The 11,692-nt window shown below is 37.1% G+C and overlaps 1 protein-coding gene across 1 annotated transcript in view; it reads right to left on the bottom strand.

The window, feature by feature from the left end:
- Nucleotides 1-1,146: 1,146 nt before the first annotated feature.
- The window catches only part of PHKA1 (phosphorylase kinase regulatory subunit alpha 1), a 414,257-nt gene continuing 403,711 nt past the window's right edge, over nt 1,147-11,692 (bottom strand). Inside the window, exons 29-32 of the mRNA XM_007958330.1 lie at nt 6,535-6,705; nt 5,302-5,355; nt 2,490-2,690; nt 1,147-1,320 (exon numbers count right to left, since the gene is read on the bottom strand). Of these exons, the coding sequence (XP_007956521.1) occupies nt 1,147-1,320; nt 2,490-2,690; nt 5,302-5,355; nt 6,535-6,705 (600 nt within the window). The remainder of the gene's footprint in view (nt 1,321-2,489; nt 2,691-5,301; nt 5,356-6,534; nt 6,706-11,692) is intronic.

The following is an 11,692-nucleotide window of genomic DNA, read 5'->3' as shown; positions in this document are numbered from 1 at the left end:
TATATAGAAATATAAACACTAGAATTGAGAAAGGAAAATATAAATAAAAGAGTTTGTGAATAGATGAGGGAGGTAAGGAGTTGGAGGGGTTGGATGCTGTAGAATGTAAGTAGGTGAGTGAGATAGAGACCAGGGGAACACAAGAAAAGAGTGCTCAGTAAAGCAGCTATAAACTAGACTGATGGATTTCTCTTTGTCAGAACCAGAAGCTTCAATTACTCTCTGTGTTTTCTGTGTTGGCCACCCTTCAGAGGCAAGGATTAGGTACACAAGACTTTCTTCAGGGAATTAACCTACCTGATTCTTTTTCTGCTCCTAATGTGTAAGATGTTACTCAGGTATCCTTTCTTCCTTCCTCTTCCTTTCTGGAAGCAGGTTTCTGGCTCCATTTCTCTGGGTCATTTTGTATTTTCTGCTGCAAATCAGCAATCTTCATAAAATGTGAATTTAAGCCTTAATGCAGAAATGCTTAAATAAACACACTGCACTTGCATTTTTTTTTTCAATATTTGATGAAAGTGAAAGTAAGAATTGTGTGTAGGTACAAAGAAGGCAAATGCAGAGACAATAATTCTATACAGAAATGATTTCATTACTTAGTGTGAGGCAATCTGTGAATAAATAAGGAAATCATGATCCAATACTCTTGTTTCCCAAGAAAAGGCACTGAGAATAGATATTTCCAATTTATAGTGGCAAAAAATCCAATATATTAGAGTTTATTCACTTGAAGTAATGTCCCAATGCAACTACCCTCATACACACAATAAAACCACAGATAAGAAAAATCAAAATTTAGGAATCAGTTATTGTTAATATCGCTCCCCAAATAAGAATTAGAAAACTAAGTTGGTAACAGATTTATAGAGTAAAATCACGCACAAACTTCTATGAACCATGAAAGAATTAGGCCAACAGTGAAATGTCTGGTTGACCATATACACACTAGAAGTGAACCTCCAGATAAAGGTTCATTTCTTCTAAAGGCATTAGTTTATAGGAATAGCTTTGTCTTCTTGGGAGGGAGAGGATAGAAAGGGGTAGGGTGGAAGTAATCAGGCAATAACATTTCAGTTCCATGCATAACCAACTGAGGCAGAGACCAACCAACTGTCAAAAGTCTCCCAGCAGCCATAACCCAAGCTCTCACTGCATTGCACAGATGCTATGGGGCAGGAACTCTTGGACGTAGGTGGCAGCTGCTTTGGAGAGGTAGGTCATAGTGCCAAACCTGCCACTGGGTGCACTGTCATACAGAAGAGTGCAGATGCCAGACGCAGGATCCTTTGCCAACATGGTATCATCCGCACCGAGGGTTTTCTGTTTTTAACGATGGGAGAACATAGGAGGAATGAAAAATTACTAATGCTATTAATTAATGTCATGATTAGATAACACAGAGCCTCTTCCCCACTACAAACTAGGTGGTTTACCAACTAGGCTGTTTAGCCAGGGAGGAATAAGAGTTATACCCAAATGAACATGAGTTTCCATAAATGTATTTTTCACTAAATCCCAAAATCATATGCAAATTATTTAAATATAATAATTGTTAAGGGCTTTTCTCCATAAAAATTAATTTTGAAGAGTCAAATGTTAACACCAAAACATCACCCTAGTGACTTTGGTATGAATCCTTCTAGTACTGCTGATTTCAACATGAATAATTTTATCTTGAATTTGATCATTATTTGTTTCTACGTCAACTTAATTCAAATAGATCATAAACTTCCCAAGGCTATGCCAAAAGCGATCACATTTTCTTATACATGGACTGATAGTAATCTAGAATAATTAAAACTAAGACTGTCCTAGAAAATTGCAGATACTTTTAGCTTATTTTGCATCCCTTCACAGTGCCTAATAAAATAAAATACCTATTACAGGTTTTGGGTATTTTCCTGTTGACAATAGTGCACATCTCTTCTCCTTATGTGCTCCTACTTAAATCCAGGAAACATTTGGAAAGTTTTCAAAAACTAGTTCTTTTATTTATTTATTTTTTAAACTAGCTTTTTAAAATGTAGTTAATTTCCTGGAGAAAGACTTATTAAGAAAATGAGAAGAATAAAGAATTAAAGTTTCATTTTAATATTTTCCTATAACTAAGTAGAAAAAGCAAAATAAAACTAAAACTGAAAACAAATCTTTTTTGTCCTTAATAGTCCAGAAAGGATATGCTACCCAGTAGTCTATTATTAAGTACTTAGAGCTACACAAAGTAGTGATAAGAGATTTGAAATATGATGAAAAGCATAAAAACCTCCTAAACGCCAGGCACTTTTACCATCCAACACAACCACAAAAAACATGATGAAAGACAGAGGCCCTTTTGTACTCTATCTCATTTGTAAATAGAGCTCAGGTTCACTACAAAAAGGGGCCAGAAAAAATCCATAAGGAAGAGAGAAAAATAAATTGTCCTTGGCTTCATGAAAGAGCTTTGAATGCCAAATATTCTCCTTTTAGAAAACAACAACTTTACATACCTGTTCTTGAAGGAACAAGTCATTAGCAATATGCACTATTTTTTCCACAGCAATGATGCTTCCAATGCTATGAATTTCAATATCTGCCAGCATTGTGAGGACAAGAATGGCTTCAACAAGAAGCTGACGATATTCAGGCTGAGGTACACGATTCAGGACAGACTCCACCTGAACAGAGAACTTAATCTCTCCTGGAGTCATCTGTGATCAAGAAAAAGAAAATCATTTCCTAAAAGCCCATCATCTAGGAAGCATTGCTCAGCTATTCTGAAAGGCAATACAAATACTGTAGCCAAAAGCAATGCTTCAGCCCCCTTCAAAGCACCACAGAGGATGAACTGATTAATTCTTTTTAGATGGCAATCTGGTAATGCATAACTAGAGTTACAAAAATTTCAGTGCTTTATAACTCATAATCCTATTTCTGGAAATGCATCTTAATGAGATGATGCAAATGAGGAAAAAAAATCTCCATGTGCAAGAGTGTTTATAGCAGTATTAGTCACAAGTGAAAAACTAGAAGTAACAAACATAGTTCTATGATAGAGCAACTTCATGTATTTTGATGGAGCTATTTAAAACAATAAATGTAACGACTGGATAAAAGAACAATGTAAGTAGAATTTCAACTTGTATATACTTGATTAGAATTATGTAAAACATTTATATACAGTTAGATTTAAAATAGGCATAAAGAAATAAAAAGTTATTTGGGGGTTAATAGGATTGAGAAATAATTTTTGGTAAAGCTGTATTATATACATGCTCTAGGGAGGCAATGTAAGTTCAGAGTTTGAAGACCTGGGTTCAGACCCTGTCTTTGTCACTTACAAGCTCTATGACCTTGGGCAATATGCTTAATCTCTCTACATTTGTTTCCTTACCTGTAAATTGAGAACTACAATCTTATATAGTTCTGTTGAAGATGAAATTAAATAATGTGTGAAAATGCTTTGAAGACTCTTAAAGCTGCCAATCAAGTATATATCATCATTAATTCTATTAACATTTCAAAGGAGCTCTGGTGTTGTAGTAGTTAAGGCATTTGGCTGCTAACCAAAAAGTCAGTGGTTCGAACCCACCAGCTGCTCTATGGAAGAAAGATGGGGCAGTCTGCTTCCGTAAAGATTTACAGGCTTAGAAACTTAATGGGGTTTGAATTGGCTTGATAGCAGTGAGTTCGACTTTGGTTTATTAACATTTTAGTCTTGCTTAAAGGTAAAGAAAAACTAATAGTTGAAACAATGTTCTGTATTAGAGAAAAGGCCAGTAGGCAACAGTGAAGTCCAGAAGCACACCAATAACTTTCTATACCCCTCTGCCTTTTTCTGCAACAATTTCAGTGTTTTCAAGAATTTTCTACTGTCTAATATTACTACTCCTAGCTTGCTATTACTAGTTCCTTTGTTGATTTTGAATAAAAGCTATTTCTTTATCATTTCTATGTGTGGGCAAAAAGCAAACTAAAGCCAATTCTCATTATTCATGGATTACATATTGGCAAATTCACCCCCTCAGTATAATTTATTTGTAATCTCCAAATCAGTGCTTTTGCAGTCATTCATGTCTAGGTGCAGAGGGGCAAAAAAAAATGTGTCACCCAAACACCAGCTGAGGTTGAACAAGGTGGTGTCCTGTCTTCTTGTTTCAGCTCTCATACTGTAAGTAAGTGTCCTTTCCATGGCTTACTTAGTGCCACATTTTTCACATTTTGTGCTTTGTGCTGGTGATTTTGCTGTTTGAAATGACCCTCAAGTATACTGCTGAAGTGCTACCTGGTGTTCTTAAGTGCAGGCAGGCTGTGATGTGCCTTTTGGTCAAAATACTTGTGCTAAATAAGCATTTTTTTTTCAGGTATGAGTTAACAATGTTAACAAATCAACAATACATATTAAATAAGTGTTAAATGGAAACACCCATAAAACAAGATTATGTATTGATCAGTTGATGAAAGTGTTGTGACCAGAGGCTTGTAGAAATGAACTATAATATTTCCCCTAGGAGCAGAGGTTCAGTATTCACTATTTCAGTATTTGCAGTGACTTTATAGAACATAACTCAAAACTCACTGCCGTCAAGTTGGTCCCGACTCATAGCAACACCTCTTTGGGTTTTCAAGGCAGTATCTCTAAGGAAGTAAATTGCTCAGTCTTCCTTCCAAGGAGTGGCTGGGCTGGTGGGTTTGAACCACCAGACTTCTGGTTAGCAGTCAAATGCCTTAGGCCCTAAGCCACCAGAGAACACAACCACCATAGATAATGATAATTGACTGAATGAATGTATAAAAGCATCTGATAATCTATGTCTGTGGTTCATCTCAGTATATTCCATGTATGATTACATATCAGAATCATCTATAGCATTAGTGAAAAGTAAAGATCCTCAAGCCTCATCCCTGGAGACTCTAATCCAATAAGTTGGAGATGATGCCCATGTTACTCTGAAATAGAGTTAAGGACAGTTGGTCTATGATTAAAGTCTATAAGAATCTTAGGAGAAAAGTGTGGGAATGAAAAGGATGGGGAACATGAGTAGTCATTCTTAGATTTCTATCTCTTTTACCCTCTTCAACACTGGCAATACTCACATAAACCAGCCTAACTTAACCATTACAAGAAGCTGCCTTTATATAATGTAGCATATTATTATTTTCTAATATTTTCATCTCTATTTTTTAAAACATTATTTCCTTTCCTCAAAAGCATTTCATGTTCTCTTATGAAATTATGTCTCTGTTACTCTGAAAAGTGATCACTGAATAGTTTAGCCAGACAAGCTATCTGACACATAAATGTGAGACACAGAATCTTACCTCCTTAGTGGTTGAAGAAGGAAGTACAAAACCTTCCACAGAAAGTCCATGACACTGCAAAACAGAAAATAGATGTTGTCACCAAGAATATGCTAACAAGAGGTTATAACAAGACACTAAGTATTTCTATGTGTACTTCACTGGGTATATAATGAGTAATTACAGGCGAGTGAGAGGCCTGGTTTAGAGTAGGAGTCCAAAGTTCATCCTATACTTAGGGATGTGGAAAGGGCAGGGAAGGTCTACTTTCTATAACAGACTAGGTCCAAACATTCAGACTACTTGGGAGGACACCGTGTTATGTCCCAGAGACAACAAAAGTGGGCTTTCAGAAAGATTTTTAGGCTGCAGAAAAAAAAAAATCACAAAGTAGGTACTTATCTGACATGCATAATTACTGTATTTTCTATTAAAGCATCCCCCATCAGCACTCCTGATCCACTTTCCAAAAGATTATCACACTCTGCTCCTGGAAAAATACTGACAGACTGAGGGAGAAAAAGATAACTAATGGGTTTGAAGGTCTGGTTTTGAAATCTTCAGGTCCCTACTGAGAGCAATGAAACAAAAAGTGAAACTATGAGACTATGAGTATGACCTATGAATGAGCACTATGGTCTTTTCAGTACTGCAAATCTGTCATTACCATAATGATGCATTTAAGTGCCCTTAAATATCTTTGGCAAGATAAACTTTTGAAAAAAAAAAAACCCACAAAAATGGGTCACACAATCTTTGGACTATTAGCATTATTATTACTTTGTATTTATTTAGCAGTTTTCATTCAAGGAAATATTTAGGTAAGAATTCCTTACAAAAACTCTCCAGATACTACAGTTGTTTTAGCACAATGATATTTGGTTATGAACAGTACATTGCTACAATTAGCATTTCCATTCTAAAATAATTGCAAAGAAAGGAGCTCTTTAGTACCAAATTTGTTTCATCAGTACCAAATATAGCACAAAGCTTCAAAGTAGAGTATGTCAGCCCAACTATGTCCAACATGAGAGAAATTATGATTTTTAAAAATCTAATTTATAAATAACACTATAGCAATAGTAATAGAGAGAAACCAAATTATCAATAACTCTACCATAAATTCACTGTTTTATGTTTTGTCCATATGAGTATATGTCTTTTACATAATTGCTGTCATGTCATGTCATAGCCAAGCAGACTGAGGATTTCAAGGGAAGAAATAAAGAATCATACATAATGTATTATGCTCACCTTCTGCAAAACTTTCCATACTTTTTGATAAAACCCAACTGGGACTCTGTTCAGTGCTCCATCCAGCCTTCTTCTGCGTTGCCACTGACCTTGACGATTATCTACAGATGTCTGTTGAACATATATGGTAGGAAAGGACCCACCACTTGGAGTCATAGAGGTTCCAGGTGACTTGGAAGAAGAAGAGGAGAAGGAACATAAATCAAAAGTTATCTCTGTTCCTTTGATAAAGTAACATCGTACAGGAAACACTAAATACTCTTAGATTTATCTCTGCAGAATTATAAACCACATGTTATGTGTAACTACCAAGATAAAGAGATTATAGTGAAGCTAGTACACTTATACGTTGTTAGCAGCAATATAAATTGGTACAATCCTTCTAGGAAGAAATCTGGTGATACAAAACAAAAGTCATAAAAAAATATCAATTACATGGGAGGTTGATACAGAAATTCCACTCTTATGAATGTATCCTGTGTAAATAATGCAAAGGAAGGAAAAATACATCTATGTTGAAGATTTTCATTAAAATCATCACAATAATAGAACATTTAGAAGAAATCTAAATATTTAAAGGTAAGGGGGTGAATGTGCAAGTAAATTATGAGAAAGCAACCCAATAAAATAGTATCTTTAATAGTCTTGAAGGCTTAGATATACGGGAATTTACTGATATACTATTAAGAAATGATTTATTTTGGACAGAATGTGGGGAAGTTTAAGCCTAAGGGCACTCTCAAAAAACAATGGCATAACATAGTTCACAAAGATGTTTTACATTCTACTTTGGTGAATAGTGACTGGGGTCTTAAAAGCTCGTGAGTGGCCATCTAAGGTGCAACTAATGGTTTATCCCTCTTTGGAGCAAAGAAGTGTGAAGAAAATAAGAGGTGCATGAAACAACTAGTCCAAAGGACTAATGGAGCATGTGAACCCCAGGCTCCACAACTCTAAGACCAGAAGAACTAGATGGTCTCAGCTACCACTGCTGACTGCTCTGAAAGGGATCTGATAAGAAGTCCCAGGTAAAGTGGGGGAAGATGTGGAACAAAGCTCAAAATCATAAAAAACAAAACAAAAAAAAAGACCAGGCTTACTGGTCTGATGAAGACTTGTGGAACCCCTGAGACTGTGGCTCTTAGACATCCTTCAAACTAAGAACTGAGCTTAACTACTGTGACTCAACTGGCAGCCAAATGACAAGACAGATTTATAAGGTAAACAGTAATATCAGGAGTATATGTAGTCATTACAACAATCAAGCACACAAGATCAAGAGGACATCACTTGTCCAGGGATACAGCTAGGAAGGTGGGAGGGGATGGGAAAGAAGGACCAAAGGAAATGGTGGGCATGGGAAGGAATCAAGAAGAATGCTATTAAGAAAATGGGGGGAGGTGAATTTTGATGGCAAGCAACTCAGAGGAACCTGGTAGCTCCAGAAAAGCAACAAGCTTAACCTTAGACCAGGAGCTCTGGTGGTGCAGTGCCTAAGGCATTTGATTGCTAACCAGAAGGCTAGTGGCTCAAACTCACCAGACACTTCTCAGAAGGAAGACTGGACAATCTACTTCCATAGAGACACCACCTCAGAAACCCAAGCAGAGGTTGCTATGAGTTGGATTAGACCAGGCAGAAGTTTATCAGACTGAATCAGGGAAAGAGAGAGCTAAGATGACCACACCTAGGGTCAGAAAAACCCTCAAAGATTACTCCTGAAAAAGAGGCCAAATTTAATTGGATGCGACTATGGAATAATTTATGCCCCAGAAAACTGCCAAAAACAATAGAGCAATCAGGTACCAACTAATGAAGGCTAAGAACTAGGTGTATAACAACAGAGGGAGATAGCTTAACAGAGACATGAGAAAAAGAGACAATCAAAGACAGCCCTGCTAAAACCACTGTTGTCCTAGAAGGATGGTGCACATGCAGAGAGCTGTGCCCTCCCTCTGAGGAATTGCTGCACACTGCAGGGAAAATAGACTTCCCTGAAATAGTCCAACTAAGTCACTAAACAAATAAACAGAAACAACAATCAGCCACAAAGGTAGGGGACAGTATCCAGAGTTCCTACGATATATTATCTAAAATGTTCAGTTCATTTTTTAACAAAAATTATGAGGCATATAAAGAAACAGAAAAGTGTGGCCCATGTATGAGGAAAAAAAAAAAAAACAGGCAACAGATACTGCATTTGAGTGGGGCTCAGATGTCAGACGTAAAAGATAAAGACTTCAAGTAACTATTACAAATATGTTAAAAGGTCTACAGAAAACCATGCTTAAAGAAGAAAGCTAGGTGTATATGAATTGCTGAATGGAAAACTGATATGCTCTCCAAACTTTCACCTAAATCACAATAAAAAGTTTTAAAAATAATAATAGTGAGATGAGCTGGGAAGATGGTGTCTTACCTGTAGCCCACATGTTAGTTTCCTCTAGCATCTTAGTGCCAAAACTAGGTGCAGCAGTTTAAAGTGGGGGTTCAGGCACTTTGAACAGCTCATTAAGTCAGAGAACATGAAACTCAGGGGAGTAGGATTAGAAAGGAGGGAGAGGCAGTGTAATCAGCTGGAAAGAATAAAAACAGGCAAACCTGCACTGCGGAGCACTGACTGGACAGTGAGACAGGGCATTGGAGGGCTCCCTGGGGCAGAGGAGAGAACGCACCAGAGGACCTGTGGCCACTCCATGGATCTACCTTCAGCACCCGATTTTATCAGTAAACTTGAGACCACTGGGATGGAGGAGAGACCCCTCTGGCTCTGGATGCCACTGAATTGGAGCAGAGAGGGAAGCACACCACAAGTGGGTGGGCCCTTGGATGAACTTGAAGAGCAAATCAGGGTAGCTATTCCAGGACAGCTTTTTGGCCTGAAGGAGCCTGGAGTATGGGGTTTTTGTGGCTGTCTGAATCTAGCGGAAAGTGGCGGCCCCCTAAAATTGGGGTCTTTGCCGAACGTGAGCTGAGGGCCTGTAAGTAACATTATAATGCCATCATTAGCAGCCTACTCAAAGCCCTGGAAATAGCTACTGGCAGCTTGGAGGTTTTTTTCTCTTTTCTTCTTCTTTTCTCCACCTCTTGCCTACCTCATCCAATAGAAAAACCACATTAAGCCACCACAACACCTGCCTGTTCTAATCCTAAACCACCTTCATGACAAGCAGAGACCTGCATCCACATTCCACACAGTGATTCCATCATCACAAAGAAAACTGCAGAGCAACCCAGCACACCTGAATTAACTAAAAAAATAAAATACATCAGCTCCACTTTGCAAAAATATTAAATCATAAAATCAAGACAAAACAAATTATTCAATACATAACTAACAATTAAAGACAACTTCAAAATGTCTAGGAAACAACAGGCAACTGCAAATCAAACAAAAACAACAGGACAAGACAATAGAAATAAAATCCCAAACAAAAGTCTCATTAGACATGGAGGAAGAGGAGGTAATAGAATTACCCAAGAAGGAATTTAGAAGGTATGTTTATAGAACTCTACAAGAGCTTAAGGAAACCCCAAACAGAACCAAGGAGAACACAGACAGTACCCTGGAAGAATGCAGGAAAACCATTCAACAAAAAAAATAACAAGATTCATACACAATCAGAACTCATACAAAAACAGCAGTTACAAATCCAGAAGATGATTAAGAAAATTACAGAATTACACAACACAGTGGAAGCACAAAAGAATAGGCTAGAACTGGCTGAAGAAGGCACTTCCCAACCAGAAGATAAATCCCCTGACACCAGCCTGTATGAAGAAAAATCAGAAAGATTTAAGAGAAATTAAGAGAACCTAAGAGTTATATGGGACAACATGAAAAGAAACAACATATGCCTCATTGGAATTCCAGAACAAGAAGAGGAGGAAAAAAACACTGAGAAAATTGTGGAAGACTTACTAACAGAAAATTTCCCTCATATCATGAAGGAAGAAAGCATATTTGTCCAAGAAACTCAAAGAACCCCATACAGGATAGATCCCAAGAGAAAAACACCATGGCATATCATAATCAAACTCTCCAAAACCAAAGACAAAGAAAGAATCTTGTGAGATGCCCAGGAAAAAAGAAATATTACTTATAATAAACAGTTAGGCTGAGTTCTGATTACTCAGCAGAAACCATTACAGGCACGAAGGCAATGGGATAGCATATATAAAAAACTGAAGGAAAAGAACTTCCAACCAAGAATCCTATATCCAGCCAAACTGTCCATCAAATATGTGGGTGAAATCAAGACATTCTCAGACAAACAGAAATTAAGGAGTTTTGTGAAAACCAGATCAACCCTACAAGAAATGCTTAAGGAAGTCCTTCCAATAGAGAACCCACAATAGACAACAACAAAATAAGGACACATGACATCAACACTAAAACCAAATCAGAAATAGATGCTCAAAATAAGACCAGAAAACATTGTACACTAAAAAACAAGGATGTCAACCTGCACAAGACAACAGCAACTAACCAAACAGATGGAATAAAAGGCCTACATACAAAACTTCCAAATGGAGAGGAAAACAGGACAATGTCCTTACAGAACAGACTGTTCCAAAAATATAGAGACAAGAATTCACTCTAAGGTAACCACGGAGAAAATGAACAATCCCACTAAGCAACCCCAGAAAGAAGGAAAACATATGGGTCTAGTAAGCACAAAACCAACAATAAAGAAGAAAAGAGAGGAAACACTTAACAAAATGAACTCAGCACAAAAGAGTATATGGACCAAGGAAACTCCAACAACACGACAAAAAACGACAACAGAATGATAGCAATCAATTCATGCCTATCACTAATTACACTCAATGTGAATGTCCTAAATGCACCAGTCAAGAGAAAGAGAGTGGCAGATTGGATAAGAAAAGAAGACCCATCAATATGCTGCCTACAAGAGACCCACTTAAGGCAAAAAGATAAAAACAAATTAAGAGATAAGGGATGGAAAAAAATATATACCAAGCCAATGGTAACCAAAAAGAGCAAGAGTGGCAACATTAATTTCTGATAAAATAGACTATATGGTGAAAAACAGCATAAGAGACAAAGAAGGTCACTATATGATGCCGAAAGGGTCAATTGACAAAGAAGACATTACCAAAATAAATATCTATGCACCCAATGAAAGTGTTCCAA

The sequence above is a fragment of the Orycteropus afer genome, unplaced genomic scaffold, assembly GCF_000298275.1.
Source record: "Orycteropus afer afer isolate SDZICR_OR568_19922 unplaced genomic scaffold, OryAfe1.0 scaffold00926, whole genome shotgun sequence".
NCBI lineage: Eukaryota > Metazoa > Chordata > Mammalia > Tubulidentata > Orycteropodidae > Orycteropus > Orycteropus afer.
This window is presented reverse-complemented; position numbering and strand designations above follow the sequence as displayed.